This window comes from Myxocyprinus asiaticus, chromosome 8, assembly GCF_019703515.2.
Source record: "Myxocyprinus asiaticus isolate MX2 ecotype Aquarium Trade chromosome 8, UBuf_Myxa_2, whole genome shotgun sequence".
In the NCBI taxonomy this organism is placed as follows: Eukaryota; Metazoa; Chordata; class Actinopteri; order Cypriniformes; family Catostomidae; genus Myxocyprinus; species Myxocyprinus asiaticus.
In genome coordinates, this window is record NC_059351.1 from 23,303,067 (window position 1) to 23,321,602 (window position 18,536).

General features: G+C 40.7%; 1 protein-coding gene across 1 annotated transcript; it reads left to right on the forward strand.

Moving 5' to 3' along the window:
• The first annotated feature begins 1,853 nt into the window (after positions 1-1,853).
• LOC127444975 (uncharacterized) lies at positions 1,854-2,967 on the forward strand. Its single transcript, XM_051704668.1, has 2 exons — positions 1,854-2,067; positions 2,236-2,967. Exon 2 carries the CDS (start codon positions 2,296-2,298, stop codon positions 2,896-2,898), a length of 603 nt encoding a protein of 200 aa, XP_051560628.1. The 5' UTR covers positions 1,854-2,067; positions 2,236-2,295; the 3' UTR covers positions 2,899-2,967.
• The last annotated feature ends 15,569 nt before the right edge of the window (positions 2,968-18,536 follow it).

An 18,536-nucleotide genomic window follows, 5' to 3' on the forward strand; every position in this document is an offset into this window, starting at 1 on the left:
GCCCTCCTCGTGTGAAGACCTACTTGTGTAAAGACCAGCAAGTCTACCTGTGCGAGTCCACCGAGCAAGGACACCGACAAGGCGCCACTCACTGTAGCACTTAAGTATCTTTTATTTTGATCTCTCTTCATATTTTTCTTGTACATGCTAACATGTCTACTTCACAAATAACATATGCCTTCAAGCACATCCCTGTTATCTGTTACAGACCGTTTACACGATATAGATGCAAGACAAAATGCAACCCACACAACTACGGCCACTTTGCACTTCATCACCTGCTCTGCTCTCTTTCTCAGTGGGACTCTGGAACTGCCAGTCAGCTGTGAACAAAGCTGACTTCATTCCAGCCTTTGCCACACAGTCCAACCTCAGCATCCTGGCACTGACAGAAACATGGATACGTCCAGAGGATACAGCAACACCTGCTGCTCTCTCCAACAACTTCTCCTTTTCTCACACCCCTCGACACACCGGTAGGGGTAACAGGTTTGCTCATTCATAACAACTGGACTTTTTCACCACACTCTTCTCTATGTAACAATACTAATTTTGAATTCCATGCTATTACTACAATGCAGCCCACAAAAATACATGTTGTTGTCATTTATCGCCCTCCAGGTCACCTGGCAAACTTTCTCGAGGAGTTGGATGTCCTGCTGTCCTCCTTCCCGGAGGATGGTAAGCCACTTGTGGTTCTTGGTGATTTCAACATATACAAAGACAAGCCGCAGGCCACTGAACTGAATGCTCTTCTGGCCTCATTTGACTTGGAAAGACTAAGCACCACAGCAACTCACAGATTGGGCAACCAGCTGGACCTCATTGTTACACGTTACTGTACCAACTCAAATATTCTTGTTACTCCTTTACATGTCTCTGATCACTACTTTGATCAATTCAACATGACTCTCCCATCTACATTAAAACAGACTCCACCTTTGGTTTCCTTTCGCCATAACCTCCGTTCTCTTTCACCCTCTAGCCTTTCCACTGCTGTCTCTACCTCCCATACAAAATGTTTTTTCCACCCTTGATGTAAACACTGCCACAGACACACTAAGCTCTACTTTAACAACCTGTCTAGACAACATCTGTCGTCTCTCCTCAAGGCCAGCACGTACTACACCACCCAGCCCCTGGCTCTCTGACGTCCTTCGTGAACATCGGACTGACCTCAGGGCAGCTGAGAGGAGATGGTGGAAATCTAAAGATCCAGCAGCTCTAGGTAAGTATCAGTCTCTGCTTGCAACTTTTTCAGATAATGTTAAATCTGCAAAAACTTCCTACTACCAGAACAAGATCAACAGCACCACAGACACTCGCAGCTTGTTTAGAACATTCAACACACTTCTCTGCCCTCTTCCTCCACCACCTGACACATCACTGACAGCAGATGTCTTGGCTACATTTTTTACCAATAAGGTTACAACCATCAGCAATACATTCTCAGCACCACACCCTGTCAAACACCCATCTCCTGTATGCAACTCCTCTGTCTCTATGTTCTCTCCTCTGACTGACACTGAGGTCTCTAAACTCCTCCTCTCCAACCACCCCACGACCTATTCCCTTGACCCCATTCCTTCTCACCTTCTCCAGGCCATCTCTCCATCCATCTTACCTGCACTCACTCACATAATTAACACATCTCTACCTACAGACACTTTTCCCACTACATTTAAGCAGGCTCGAGTAACCCTGCTGCTCAAGAAACCCACACTTAACCCCACACAAACAGAACACTACAGACCAGTCTCTATCATCCTATTCATGGCAAAAACACTTGAAAGGGCAGTTTTCAATCAAATCTTTGCCTATCTCTCACAGAACAAGCTGCTGGATGACAATCAGTCAGGCTTCAAAAGTGGACACTCCACCGAGACTGCCCTGCTGTCTGTCACTGAGTTGCTGAGACAGGCAAAAGCTGAATCCAGATCATCCGTCCTGATTCTACTGGACCTTTCTGCAGCCTTCGACCTAGTCAACCATCAGACTTACTCTCCACTCTCTCTTCACTGGGCATCACAGGAACTATGCTTGGCTGGTTTAATTCCTATCTCTCAGGTAGGTCCTTCAAGGTAGCCTGGAGAGGTGAGGTGTCCAAGCCACATCAGCTGCTTACTGGGTTACCTCAGGGTTCAGTGCTTGGGCCAATTCTCTTCTCCATCATTCAGGCACATGGTTTCTCTTACCATTGCTATGCTGATGACACAACTCTACTTGTCTTTCCAGCCCAATGACACCACAGTGTCTGCTCGAATCTCTGCCTGCCTGGCAGACATCTCGGCCTGGATGAAGGAACACCACCTGCAACTTAACCCAGCCAAGACCGAACTCCTTGTCTTTCCAGCCAACCCTGCTGTTGAACACAACATCACCGTGCAGCTGTGTGCATCTACAGTAACACCTTCCAAAACGGTCAGAAATCTAAGGGTAACCATCGATAACAAACTAAATTTTATAGACCACATCTCAAAGACCACAAGATCATGTAGATTTACACTCTACAATATCAGGAAGATAAGACCCTTCCTCTCTGAACATGCCACACAACTTCTTGTTCAGTCACTTGTCATAACTAGACTGGACTACTGTAACGCTCTCATTGCAGGCCTCCCTGAATGTGCAATTAGACCCTTGCAAATGATCCAGAATGCAGCAGCACGTCTGGTCTTTAATCAACCAAAGAGAGCGCATGTTACACCACTCCTTGTCTCTCTTCACTTGATGCTGGCACACAAAACAGTCACTGGGTCTGCTCCAGCATACTTAAAATCATTTCTGCAGAGCTACACGCCCACTAGAAGCCTGCGGTCGGCTAAGGAATGTCGCTTTGTTGTAACAACACAAAGAGGCACCAAAACACTTTCTCGGACTTTCGGCCACGTTGGTTGAATGACCTTCCCAACTCCATCCGTGAAGCTGACTCACTTTCTGTCTTCAAAAAATGGCTAAAAACACATCTTTTCCATGAGCACTTAACCAAAAAATTCCTTGTTGCACTTTAATCTGTTTTGAATGTTATTCTGATGCTAGTGAAATTTTGTAACATGGCACTTTTCGTACCACTGTCTCCTTAAGATGATTCGCTTATGTTTTCCTCTTTTGTAAGTCGCTTATGGATAAAATGGATAAAAGCGTATATATATAATATACGCACACACAAGTTAGAACAAATTTACAGATTTTTTTATAAATTGTTTGTTTATTGTATTATTTTTTTGTGCCACCAAAACAGCGCCAACCTGCATCTCAGAATAGCATTCTGAGATGCTATTCTGCTCCATTGTATGGCTCATTTATCTGAGTTACCGTAGACTTCGTCAGTTTGAACCAGTCTGGCCGTTCTCTGTTGACCTCTCTCATCAACAAGGAATTTCCGTCCACAGACTGCCACTCAGTGTATGTTTTTCAAAGTAAATTCTAGAGAATCCCAGGAGCTCAGCAGTTACAACCAGCCCATCTGGCACCAACAATCATGCCACTATCCAAATCACTGAGATCAAATTTTTTCCCCATTCTGATGGTCGATGTGAACGTTAACTGAAGCTCCTGACCCATTTTATGCACTGCACTGCACTGCTGCCACACGATTGGCTGATAAGATAATCACATGAATGATTGTTAGTGGCAGACGTGCTGGTTTGAGTATTTATGTAACTGCTTATCGCCTGGCATTTTCACACACAACAGTCTCTAGAATTTACTCAGAATTGTGCCAAAAATAAAACATCCAGTGAGGGGCAGTTCTGCAGATGGAAATGCCTTGTTGATGAAAGAGGTCAACCGATAATGGTCAGACTGGTTCGAACTGAAAAAGTCTACGGTAACTCAAATAACTGCTCTGTACAATTGTGGTGAGAAGAATAGCATCTCGGAATGCTATTCTGAGATGCAGGTTGTTGCTGTTTTGATGGCACAAGGGGGATCTATAAAATATTAGGCAGGTGGTTTTAATGTTGTGGCTGATCGGTGTACATGTGTATATATATATATATATATATATATATATATATATATATATATATATATATATATATATATAAAACATACAGTATATATTTACAGATTTTATTACACATTTTCTCTAATAAAATGCTCTCCAGTACAATAATGTACTTCAGTGTATTTTGCCTCAAATTCCTGTTACAACAGCAAATACATCAATACAAGGGGAAACATTACATTACTCAAACCATTTCTTGAGTTGCTTTTTTTTTTTTTTTTTTTTTTTTTTTTTTTTGAAGTAAGCTTCCCATGTACCAATTACTCCCCTGAATGTATAATTTCTTATGCTTGTTGTCAATTTACACATTTTCAGTGAGAACTTTTAAGGCAAATTCACACGGCTTGTGACCAGCATTGCCTGGTAAATAGCAGTACTTTCCAACCCACGCTGAGGGCATCCAACAGTGCATTTTGAATTATAACAACACTCATTTTCAACAAGAAAAAGATACAAATAAAAGTTCTGTGTATCCCTGGCTATTTCAAGCAGTTTCATGTAGCTGCTAAAATTAAAAAAGACCAAAGGTAGTCTAATGGGCTGTTCATGCCAAACATATTTTGGCCCGTCTGCTCTTTTTTTCATTTCTGTTTTTCTATGTAAACATGAGTGTATTTGAATGTTGTGCCACATCCCAGGGTTATTATAGTTTTGGATTTTTTTATTTTGTTTTTATTTATATTTTATATTCAATTTGTCATTTCAATTTAGTTTCGTTTTTCGTTAGTTTTCACACTTTGTAAGTTTTAGTTTAGTTTTAGTTTTCTCAGTGTTTTCTAGTTTCAGTTTAGTTAGATTAGTTTTAGTTTACTTTATCATTTGAAATGTCGAACGTCATAACATTTCTACTGGCATTTTCATATTTAATTAAGATAGTTTGTAAATGTATCAAATGTAATAATATAGAGTATTGATGGGTAAAGTGGGACAGTTAAGCTTGACCCCTATTATAGCTATGTGTATTCCATTAAATGGTTAAAATCATTACTAAATTAATCTTTGAGAAATTAACAATTCACTTTTTGAGGTTTTAAATTGATGATTTTACATCAGGATGTGTGGCAGAGCACATTTCATGACAACCAGTGGGTAAAGATGCCAAGATGGCGCCACAGATGGCTGCTTTGTTGCGGAGCTCTCTAGCATTTTTGTTATGTTTTTTCATGTATTCATCTGGCAAATGTCCACTCCCTCACCAACAAAACGACAAACTGTTTCTGCTCACTCAAACAAATAAGGACTTTTCTAACTCCACTGCTCTGTGTTTCATGGAAACCTGGCAAAATGAAGCCATCACAGACAGCACATTTCATCTGCCGGGCTTCCAGCTGTTCAGAGCGGATCACGTTGCAGAATCATTGGGGAAAACGAGAGGCGGTGGAACATGCTTTTACATCAATGAAAGTTGATGTACAGATGTAACAGCATTGAAGAAGGTGTGCTGTCCTAATTTAGAAGCACTCTTCATCAACTGTAAGCTTTTATAGGAAAGCTAACCTCACCTGTGAACTGACAAAATACTAATAACACATCACATTCCCCACCAGAGACTGGTGAATATACTGGACCACTGCTACACCACTGTAAAGGATGCATATCGCTTTGTCCCATGAGCAGCTTTAGGACTCTCTGATCACTGTCTGGTAAAATCTAAACTAAAATCAGCTAAGCCTGTAGTAAGGACTGTAAAGAGATGGACCAATGAAGCAGAACTGGAACTACAAGCCTACTTTGACTGCACTGATTGGAGTGTTTTTGAGGCTGCAGCCACAGATCTGGACGAGCTCACAGATACTGTGACATCATATATCAGTTTCTGTGAGGATATGTGCATCCCTATTTGCATCCAATAATGATAAAAATGTCTTTTTCATGGTTTACAGGAAAACTCAGACAGCTTCGTCATACCAAAGAGGATGCTTACATAAGTGGGGATAAAATATTGTACAACCAGGCCAGGAACACACTGATTAAGGAAATCAGAGTGGCTAAAATAAGCTACTCTGAAAAGCTGAAAAAACAGTTTCCATCCAGCGACCCTGCATCTGTGTGGAAAGGCCTGAAAAGCATCACAAAGTATAGGATACCTCCCCCTCGCTCTGTAGAGTCAACTAATGGCTGATGAACTGAATGTGTTTTACTGCAGGTTTGAAAAGCCCAGTCTCACACCCCACACCCGCTCTGATCTTCACTTCACACATACACACAAACACCTCCTGGAAACCCCCTCCTCCCCTCTTGCTACTCAATCTGCACTTATGATCTGTGAGGAGGATGTGTGCTGGGTCTTTCGGAAACAAAAGTCTAGGAAAGCTTCAGGCCCAGACAGTGTTTCACCTGCCTGTCTGAGGGTCTACACTGACAAACTGGCCCCATCTTCACACAGATCTTCAATAGATCACTGGAGCAGTGTGAAGTTCCCTGCTGCTTCATATGCTCCACCATCATTCCAGTCCCCAAAAAACCCAAAATCACAGGACTTAATGACTACAGACCTGTCGCTCTCACATCTGTGGTCATGAAGTCGTTTGAGAGACTGGTTTTGGCCTACCTGAAGGACATCACTGGACCCCTGCTGAAACCCCTTCAGTTTGCTTACCACGCAAACAGGTCTGTGGATGATGCTGTCAATATGGGACTTCATTATATATTGCAACACCTCGACAGTACTGGGACTTATGCAAGGATCCTATTTGTGGACTTCAGTTCAGCCTTCAGTACCATCATGCCTGATCTTCTCTCAACCAAACTGACCCAGCTCTCTGTGCCCACCCCAATCTGTCGATGGATCACCAGCTTTCTGACAGATAGGCAGATGAGAATGCAACACGTACTTGCTTTCTGTTATAAATTGCAGTGTGACACATTTTGGAAAGCAATATCGCAAAATCGAGCTTGCAATGCTAGAAGAGTCTGCACGTGTACAAGTACTGTACATGCATAGAGTATGTTTTGGCCTAAACAGACTTTTAAGAAACACATTTAAAACATGTGCCTTCTCAGTTTGAATGGACATGATGCACTCCCTAAATAACCATAATACCTTTCTGGTTGAGTGCAGACATCCTAATATGACTCGCAGACAACAGATGTGTTTCAGATGAGACTGGGGAAACTCACATCCGAGACCTTCACTAGCACTGGTGCTCCCCAGGGATGTGTTCTCTCTCCACTGCTCTTCTCCCTGGACACAAATGACTGCACTGCATAGGACCTCACTGTCAAGCTCCTGAATTTTGCAGATGACACCACGGTCATCGGCCTCATCCACGACAGTGAAGAGTCTGCATACAAACGGGAGGTTGATCAGCTGGCTGTCTGGTGCGGTCACAACAACCTTGAGCTGAACACGCTCAAAACAGTGGAGATTATAGTGGACTTCAGAAGAAATCCCCCCACACTCCCCTCACCATCCTGAACAGCACTGTGGTAGCAGTGGAGTCATTCAGGTTCCTGGGCTCTACCATCTCTTAAGACCTAAAGTGGGACACCCACATAGATTCCATTGTGAAGAAGGCTCAGCAGAGGTTGTACTTCCTTCACCAGCTGAGGAACCTGCTACAGGAGCTGCTGACACATTTCTTGTCAGCCATCACTGAGTCTGTCCTGTGTACATCCACAACTGTCTGATTTGGTTCAGCTACGAAATCAGACAGAAGGAAACTACAACGGACAGTCAGGACTGCTGAGAGGATTATTGGTGCCCCTCTGCCCACCCCCCAAGACCTGTACATCTACAGAGTGAGGAAACGTGCAGGTAGAATCACTCTGGACCACACACACCCTGCCCACTCCCTCTTTGAACTGTTGCCCTCTAGCCGGCACTACAGAGCACTGAGCACCAGGACACCCAGGCAAAAGAACAGTTTTTACCCTCAGGCCATTTTCCACATGAACAATTAAACTGCCTCAGGACTCCCCCATAGTGCAATAATTTAAAAACATATCTCCTGTGCATATGTAAATTCACATATTTAATTCAATACTGTACATACCCCTACCTTGCACATACATTACCACTTGCACATGTCTCACTGTAATGTTCTGTGTGCACTTGTTTCTCCTATCACCCCAAAAATTTCCTTGAGAACACTTGGCAATAAAGCTCATTCTTATTCTTATTCTGATTCAGATTCTAAAGTACTGCCTGAAAATAATCTGAGATTTGTTCGAAAAAGGGTCTCCTAAAGTTCTTCTTTCCAGTCTTGAGTATTTCTTATTTTTTTGCTTTTGACTAAGGTAGGAGACATCCTAAGCTTTCTATAAATGTATAATGTCAGGTTATGTGGCATTTGGATCATAATTAATAGTGAAAAGTAAAATTTGCCCATTTTCACCCTACTGTGTTCAAAAAAGGTCATTTTTATGTTATTTTAGTTAGTTTTGGAGTTATGAAAAAAAGTGTTTTAGTTTAGTCTTAGTTTTTACCAATCATTCCAGTTTTTATTTTTATTTCAGTTAATGAAAATGTTTTCATATAGTTTTCATTTTAGTTAACGATGACAACACTGCCACATCCAGCTGTTTTTTTTTTTTTCACCATTTTCAGGAGTGTGCTGTGTCGTCAACTTTTAAAAATACATCTTGAGACACCTTCTTTGTTATTTGTATTGTGCTGCGTCTATCTTTTTTTTTTAAGAGTCATAACGCCTTCGGTCTAAATGACCGCTAATGATAGCTGTTCCCTATTTAAGCTCTGCAATCTGTAATTAAAGGTATAAGCAATAATTAGCGGTATTTGCTAAGGCAAGCATAACTATTGTATAGTTTGTATACATTGTCTTGCTTTATTGTAATTATTCCTTGTTAACATCAACCTGCCCATGATGTTAATTAATGTGTATTGTCCCTGATGAAATAAAGAAGTGCAAAGATACAAAATGCAAATACTATTACTATTTGCATATACATTTAGACAAACTGACTTATATTAGATAAACTGGCTTATATTTGGCCTCTATGCTAACAAAAGTCTATAAATAACCAATATTTACAACCATAATCCAAATGTAGCCAGCCTCATTTGATAGTTCTGTATTGTATAACTTGCATAAAACCTCAATTTCCACACACGCAAAAGAGACAGTTTAAAGAAAGATGGCATTCTATAACACCTTTTTTACCCAGTAGAACCTTTAAAACATTCCTCCAAAGTACAGGTTTTCACATTTAAAACAGCTCTAAATATATCCCAAGCTTCATGTGAGAAACGGTTAAGGTACCCTTAATATACCAAGAGTTTCCAACAGAACTTCTTGATTACGTCTGAGAACTGTGAATTGCTTAACAACACCTGTGCTATGTATGTGATTGTAAAACATCATTAAAGTACATCCCCATTAAAAAGTGTTCGGCTTTAGTTAACTTGTCCATCCAATAAGATCTATGCTAGCGTGACAAGTCTTGATCTGAGTATTGCCTTCTCTTTATCATCTTGTAACAGAATTATTCAAAATAGCCTGTCAGAAGCGATCAGATTCCCTGACAAGAGAGTGACCAGTCAAAATTCCACTTGCATGTGGTCAATCTGACAGCACCTTCTGTAGCAACCCAATTAAAGAGCTCCTTTAGAGTATGTGTGTGTGGAAACACAGCAGATTAAAGGTAAAGGTTGTAACATTGCTCTCTTTAACAATCTTGCAATAAGAGCAGCACTCATTGCTTCAACCACAACTGGCTTCGAGAAATGAAACAAAAGAAAAAAGAAAAAGTGGAGGCTCCAAATTACAAGTTCTGTCATATGGAGTTTAAAATATGGAAAATGTAATTCATATTGGTGTTTGATTTTTACTATAAGGCAATAATCCACATTATATGTTCATTTTCTGAATAAATTGTAAGCGGTACCACCACCGGTGTTTGGTCATGTGTTGTGATTAGTTGCCAGGGCATAATTGCTTTGGTTGCTAAGGTTTGAGTGTTTTGGGTTTTTTAGTGTGTTGCAATGCACTTGCTAGGGTGTTTAGGATGTTAGCTCAAGTCAAAAGATACAACATAGTCTCATGACAACTCATAATAATTTGTATGAGATGGTGAAATCATAACATATAGTACGACTTAAAAATGTAGGACTCTTATTCTCATAGAGACCAGTCAATTAACAAAAAGCATTTCAAATCAATACAAAACAGTCATCAGATTTTAGCTAGCCTCCTATCCAACACTTTATTTAAAAAAAGTAAACATCAGTGAACAAATATGGTTACTCATTCCATATTTATTTATGCAATACAAATGACTAATGTATGTCAATAACCTGTTATGTGCTTTCTTCATCTCGTTCCAAACCCGAGTGTTTTCTTTCTTCTGTGGTACACAAAAGTTATTTTCCTGTTAAAATCATGGTTAGGGTTAGAGTTTGGGTGAGGGGTTAGATTTTATCATTATGATTAGATCTGGGTTGGACTAAAAGCTGTATGTTTTTTGTACGAATCAACTCGTACGATTTCTTACAATTGAAATAATTGATAATTATTACGACCGGGTTGAAAGAGCCCATCTCCAATTTCCTGGTGTGGTGGTGATGTAGTGGGCTAAAGCACATAACTAGTAATCAGAAGGTTGTTGGTTCAATCCCCACAGCCATCACCACTGTGTCCTTGAGCAAGGCACTTAACTCCAGGTTGCTACGGGAGTATTGTCCCTGTAATAAGTGCACTGTAAGTTGCTTTGGATAAAAGTGTCTGCTAAATGCATAAATGTAAAATGTAATCAGAGGTATTATTAGAGCCAAGAAGATATGCAATACATGTTCAATGGGCATGGTACTTGGTTGGGTCATTTTGTATGTGATGTTAATAGTCCACCCCTATTGATGGTTAAGGGAAATAACAGGATTTGAATTTAGTTAAAACAATGGCTCTAATGCTAGGTCCCATAAATAATTTCAGATAATTTACACAGAATTTTTGGGAGCCAGTTTAGTGTGTCTCTAATATGATTTGTTTTTGTCATGATTTTGTGGTAATTTCTAGATTAGACTTAGAGAAGGATTGTATAAAAGGTTTTTGCAAAACTCGCCACCACAGTGATAGGGTGTTGTGGATGGTTGCCAGGGAATATGAAGCCACTAAGGTGTTCAGAGTGTTTTTAAGGGTGTTGCCAAGCAGTTGCTAGGGTGTTCTGGGTGGTCGCTAGGTTGCTTACTGGCCCAAATAGTTGTTTCCATCCACATATGTTAATGCACATTTTGGGATATCGCAAACAAAATGCTGGATGGAAATGCCAAAATGCAAGAAAAACTTCCAAAATGTGCATAAATAATGTATATGCTTGAGGGGGATATTTTTTTATTTTAACCTATTAGAAGACATGAACAAAGGATACACATTTACCGAATACATTCCTATAGAATTGTTATAGGAATGTAAAAGTAAATCAAAAAAGTAATGTGAGTTCACATTTTGTTCTCTTGAACACATGGGATGGAAACGCTGCTTTATTTGCAGAATGTTTTTGCCAAAAATATCAATCATAATGAATTTATTTCATAATTTGGATGGAATCATAGCTTATGATATTCTAGTCCCTTTAGATTTTAGGCTCAAAGCAGTTTAAAGGTAGCACAATAACTGCATACCATTTTAAAAAACCCTGACTCTAAGTTTTAAACGTCAGAGCGTAACTTATTTTTTGTTCTACCAACATGACGTGAGGTTTGTTGAGGAAAGGTGCGCTACTTTTGTAAGCATAATGGGCAAATCCCATAGACTTACTTATTGAAGGAGGGAGCCAAGTTATGTCTAGAGACTAAAATCTTGGTGTGGTGGTGATTAGAGCCATTGAAAGGCTTTTGAGTGGAAGACATTATGAGACTTGAATATGTCTTGTAGCAGGTAATGGCTCAATCAATCATGCTCTTCTGCTAAAATGCACTGCCCATCATGGGTACACCTAGCACGAGGCCAGATTTATTAGATAAGACACCCACCCATATACTTTATATACCACTGCAGTTGAAAAGGTAATGTACAAAACATATATATATATATATATATATATATATATATATATATATATATATATATAGTACAACAAATAATGTAATTGATAATAAAAGTATATATTAAAAAAAAAACTGTGACATGTATTGAATAACATTGAATAACTGACAAATCAAGCTCAATAAGACAAGGAATGTGTGTGAAGAAAATAAACAGGGTCAATTTGGAGTGTTGTAGTTAAAATAATCCTTGAGTATCAAGGAAAAATATTAATTTTTTTTCTGTTCTTGTTCAAGTTATATTTGTGCTGACTCTTTTACTGAGTACATGAACCATTTATCTCTACCTCTGGCAACTTTCCTTTGAAAAACAAAATGAAACAAACTTGCACACCTTAAGCTGCTTAAATGTGAAGTCACACAGTCCAACACAGGGGCTTAAGGGTGTATATGTGTCTAAAGGAGAAGGGTTTGTGCTGAATGGTCTACTAATTGAGGCCAGTTTTTACAACCACATCTTTGAGATTTTACTGAAGTGGTGACGACTTAATCAAAACACTTTGAAAAACCACTGGAGAGGCAAGCTTAAATACATTTCAAGCAAACTATTCCTTTAAAGTGCACTTAGAAAGTCTGGCAATGTCTATCTAAGATATCACTTTGTGGAAGAGAACAGTTGGGCTCACAGATGGTAAACCCACCAATGTCTTCCAACAGACTGCTGGGTTCACTTAGCATGAAATAACTATAGGTGAACCCTGTCGCTCCGGTGGCCTTTTAAGTAATACTTACAGAATACGCTTCAGTTGCATGAACGACCCAATATCCCAGTAGTCTCTTGTTCAGTGGCTCTGCTGAGCTTAGTTAATCTCTAGGTCATTTTGTTAATCTTCTAGTCATTTAAAAAAACAACAGAGGAGGAAATGCTTTGATATCACAAAAAGGCCACTTAAAGAAGCACTCTCGCTTTATGGCCAATTCGTGTGTAAGATTTGCTTGAACCAACATAAAATACGACATCACTTTGTATTAGGCACTGCTAGAAACCTTGTCTAAATGATACATTGAGAAACTTATAAAACATTTATTGTTGAGTAGACAGCAGTATGGATTTTGAGCTTTAAAACTAAGAAAACAATGACTTCTGAAATTGAGTTAAAAAACAAATAATGTGGCAACAATTTCTGACTTATCTTCTTACATTTGTAATATCAACACACTATTAACATGCTATTGCCTATGTATGGACATATATATTTTTATGTGTTTATTTATTTATTTTATGATTAAGAAAGCTATGCCACGCTGCTGAAGTAACATAATACAATTTATTGTAAAAAGTTAAAGCCAGTAACACAAAATCAAAATGGACCCCATTTGCTTTCCTATTTACATTTCCTGGTCTTATTGTGCACAATTCATCAGAGCAAATTATTAATTATTAAAATCGTAATTCTTCATCTAGGGGTTGCACTGACTAGTTCTGCCAGTAGTTAGTGCTTTTTAAATGCTATTTGTATTTGCTGTCTTTTATTTTATATGTCACAATGAGAGACGTCTGCTGGAATTATCCATCAATGTTTTTAAAATTCAATAAATAATGAAACATTTGTTTTAACATAACATTGTCCCACCAACTAGTCGGCAAGTAAAGTTAGGTAGTCGCTCAAGCCAAACTTTCATCAAAATGTAGTAATTTGCTCCAAAATGACTTTCTTTGTTTTGATGATGTCACTTTAGCCATGTGGTATATTGGCTGATGTCAACTGGACCAAAATGCATATTCAGGCATTTTTTTTGCGGTAGGTAAATATTTGGCCATATTTCTTAAATACTGCCTATAGTTAACGCAAAAACTAAATGCCAATCAATGCTAATGCATTAACAGTTACATTAATAATAGAAAATAAAGATAGAGCGACCACTTTTGAACATTAAATCAATTCCTGATGTATAGAATCAAGTCACAGCCTACATTTCTTATAAATTTAACTTTCTATTTTTTCATAAAAACATCAGATTACGGAGGTAAAACGGGTTGAAAATGTTTTGTGTTAATTCTAAATAAATATTACACTAATTCACTCTGATACAGGGATCAAATGTTTAGGATACAGGCCTGTTCTAAAACCCTGCTGATACCTGAATGAGTAGACTCGCAAACACACCCACACACACACACACACACACACACACACATGCACACACACACACACCCCTACTTGAAGTATAATTGCTGAATTATAGGATACAAAGGTTTGACATTTCCATCATAATCCCCACTATATGTAATTACATGGCCAACCAATCCGACAGTCACTGCAATGTGATTATAGTAGTTTCATTTCTGTAGTATAGCAGATATTGGGTCACAATTTATACTAAAGTGCTCACATTATGGTGTATTCATAAACTGGGTAAAACTAATGAACTACTTGTATTTTGATAATTAAATTTCACATTATTTTTTTTTCATTTAATTATAGTAATAAAAGTATAATAACAATGCAATTACACATTATTAAAACGTTATTACTGTAATACAATATAGAAATATACAATGTTACTATAATTAATTATATCAAAATTTAATATGTTTTAATATGTAATTTACATCTTGAAATACAAGTTGTTCATTATAGTTTTACCTGGCATATGAATATACCATAACATTACCATTAAAACATATTATTACAATTAGAGTAACATAACAGTATAACTAATGTTTATTTACACATTAATGTTACCAATTATAGTAAAATTTAATATGTGTAACATGGGTATTTTAATGTGAAGTGATACCACTCATTGTCTGCACTCTTGCAAAAGGGTCACGCTTTTTGTAGGTGTCTTTAACTACTATGTACTGACATTGAAATACATACGGTACAACATATTCAATGTGTCTCTACATTTTGTTTTTCAAAATTCTCACAAGATTCAGATTTGCTGCTACTCAGTTTGAGAAAAGATAAACAGTCTGTAATGGGTAAAGGATGGACAAGGAGGAGGTGGAAACTGGCAGGACAGTTAACATAACTTTAATGACGTAACTGAACAACATAAAGCAAACATAAAACGCACACAGACACACAACACGTGCATCTCTCTCTCTCTCTCTCTCTCTCTCTCTCTCTCTCCCGAACTGGTATACCGGCCGTTCCGTACCTCTCTCCCGATGATTAGACAACTCAGCATCAGGCGTGTGTCATTACGGCCTGGCCATGCCCTCATCACTCTCCTCCATCGCCAGATCCTCCATCGCCAGATTCAGGCCAGGGAGACCTCTGACTTAATCCCCCCCTTCCTTCCTGGAGGGGAGGTTTTTGCCCTTTCAGCCATCCTTTCTCCGGCCGGCCTTCCCCGCCTCCTGGGAAACAGAGAGAGACGGGGGAAGAGAGCAGGGAGAGAGAAAGAGAAAGCGGGAGAGACAGAAAGAGAGAGATCGGAGAGAGAAAAAAGTGGCTCGCCGGTCCCCGGACACACTGTCGCCTGGTCCTCGGCCAGCTGGGCAGCAGTCCTCCGCGACACCAGGTGATGGCACTGGACATCACCTCCTGCCGGACTTCAGCAGGCTCCTCCGCCTCCCTGCAGATGTCAGTGGCTCCTCCGCCTCCTGGTGGCTAGTAGCGAGCTCCTCTGTCCCTGGCAGCGGCTCCTCCGCTCCAGGTGGCTGGCAGCGAGCTCCTCAGCCCCCTGGCTGATGGCAACATCTTCTCCATCTCCTGGCGAATGGCAGTGGGCTCCTCCGCCTCCTGGCGAACTGATCCAGTACCACCATCATACCACACCTCCTTGGCATCACAACCCTCCAACAGTGGCAAGGACTCTACAACAGCGCATCCCTCCTCCTTCGCGGGCTTTGGCACCAATGTAACAATGAAAGGATGGGAAAGGAGGAAGCTGAGACCGGCTTGACAAACACATAGACATTTAATAAACACTTTTCAGTGAATAACAAAACAAAAACATGCACTGCTTTTCAGCCAGCTACGTATGAACATAAAGATACACACGCATACACACACACACACACACACACACACACACACACACACACACACACACACACATATTTACAGTCTTCAGACAGTCTTCGTGCATCTCTCTCTCATCTGCCACTGCAGGTGTACTCCCACCGCCCCTCACTGAAACGCGAGACTGGTGTGGCACACAGGTGGAACTCATTCACCACTTATTTCCTGGCCTCACTCTGCCCAGATGCCGCTCAGACCTGCCCTGCTCACCACACAGTCTAACTGCATTATAAGATTATTTATCTTTGATTCACTACTATACATGTTTAAACAGCACACTATTAATTATGAACAAAATAAACAGAGGAAATGTGAGGTATTTAACTGTATAACGTTAAGATAACTTTGAGAGAAAAAAAAAAAAAAAAAAATATATATATATATATATATATATATATATATATATATATATATATACTGTATAAAAAAAATGGGAGAGAAACTGAATATTAGCAGTTTATTAGAAATGGGTGAAAAACAGGTTGATTATTATTTACAAAAGTAGGGCAATATTTACAAGAGACCATAATGATTAAACAAATTCAGGCATAAAATATTGATTGGTTCATGTGTCTTGTTTTCATTGGTTCATTGTTTGATGACTTTGTTATTGGTCTTGTCTTTTCATTGGTTTAAATTCATTTAGTCTTGTTATCTTGTTTATAGTTTAGTCTTGTGATTGGTTGTCTTGTTTATCTGTTACCCATGTCCTTGTATTTAAGCCCTCATGTTTGCCATTGTCTGTCAGGTATTGTGAATGTAACTTTGTTGTTTAGTCAAGCCAAGCCAAGTCTAGTTTTATGTCAAGTCAAGTCGTCAAGTCATGTCATACTCAAGTCAAATTCATGTTTATGTTTTATTTACGTTTGGATTTACTGTTTGGGATTTCATGTTTTGGATTAAATTGCACTTGGGTTCCTCATTTCTTCGTCATTGTCTTCATCGCTGTCTTTGCCAGCCCATCGTTACAGAATACCTGACCACTTACAATGAACCCAGCAATCCAGCTCCTCCGCCTACATCAGGGGAATCGTCCCCTGGAGCATTATGTTGAGGACTTCTGCGCTCTGGCCTGCCTGGTGGACTTTAATGAGGTTGCCCTCAAAGACTGTTTTCATTTTGGAATAAGTGTGCCAATCTCATCTTTGATGCCTGGCGGTCGCAGTTTCCTCAATCTGGTCCAGTATATCAACCTTGCCCTGCAGATTACTGGTTCTATGTTCACTGTGGGGAAGGCGGATACCGAGCCAGCGTCCCACATCATGGTCTACGAGCCAGCATCCCACGCCTGCCACGGCTGACGTGCCAGTGTCCCACGATTGCCACGGCCAACGAGCCAGCATCCCACACCTGCCACGACCAATGAGCTGGAAGCCTCATCCGTCACAGAGCCTGCGTTGCCAGTCTCGTCCGTCCCAGAGCCTGCACCGCCAACTTCGGCTTCCCAGAGGAGGAGGAGGAGGAGAAAGGCTTCCATTTTCAAGTCTCAGCCCATGTTCACGACCACAGAGGTCGGTTTCAAGTTTCAGCTCATGTACATGACCAAGGAGGTCTTTTCCGAGTCTCAGCCCATGTTCACGACCACAGAGGTCGTCTCCGAGTCTCTATCCATGTACACGACCACGGAGGTCGTTTCCAAGTCTCTGCCCATGTTCACGACTACAGAGGTCGTTTCCAAGTCTCTGCCCATGTTCACGACCACGGAGGTCGTTTCCAAGTCTCTGCCCATGTTCACGACCACAGAGGTCGTCTCCAAGTCTCTGTCCATGTACACGACCACGGAGGTCGTTTCCAAGTCTCTGCCCATGTTCACGACCACAGAGGTCGTCTCCGAGTCTCTACCCATGTACACGACCATGGAGGTCATAGCTGAGTCTCTGTCTATGCCCACGACCACAGAGGTCCTACCCAAGTCTCTGTCTATGCCCTCGACCACAGAGGTCTTTCCCAAGTCTCAGTCCATACCCACGACCACAGAGGTCATTCCCGAGTCTCTGTCTGCACCCACGACCCCAGAGGTCATTTTCAAGCCTACCATGGCTCCATCTTCCACGACTTTGCTCCACGTCATGGCCGCCAAGCCCGAGCTCCATGTCATGACCGCCAAGCCAGAGTTCCACATCATGGTCACTGATCATCTGATCCTCAGTATGCTCCAGGCCATGTCACAGCCATGCCAGAGTCAGCTCCAGGCCATGTCACAGCCATGCCAGAGTCAGCTCCAGGTCATGTCACAGCCACACCAGCGTCAGCTCCAGGCCATGTCACAGCCACGACAGAGTCAACTCCAGGCCATGTCACAGCAATGCCAGAGTCAGCTCCAGGCCATGTCACAGCCATGCCAGAGTCAGCTCCAGGCCATGTCACAGCCACGCCAGAGTTATCTCCAGGCCATACCACAGCCATGCCAGAGTCAGCTCCAGGTCATGTCACAGCCACACCAGCGTCAGCTCCAGGCCATGTCACAGCCACGACAGAGTCAACTCCAGGCCATGTCACAGCAATGCCAGAGTCAGCTCCAGGCCATGTCACAGCCATGCCAGAGTCA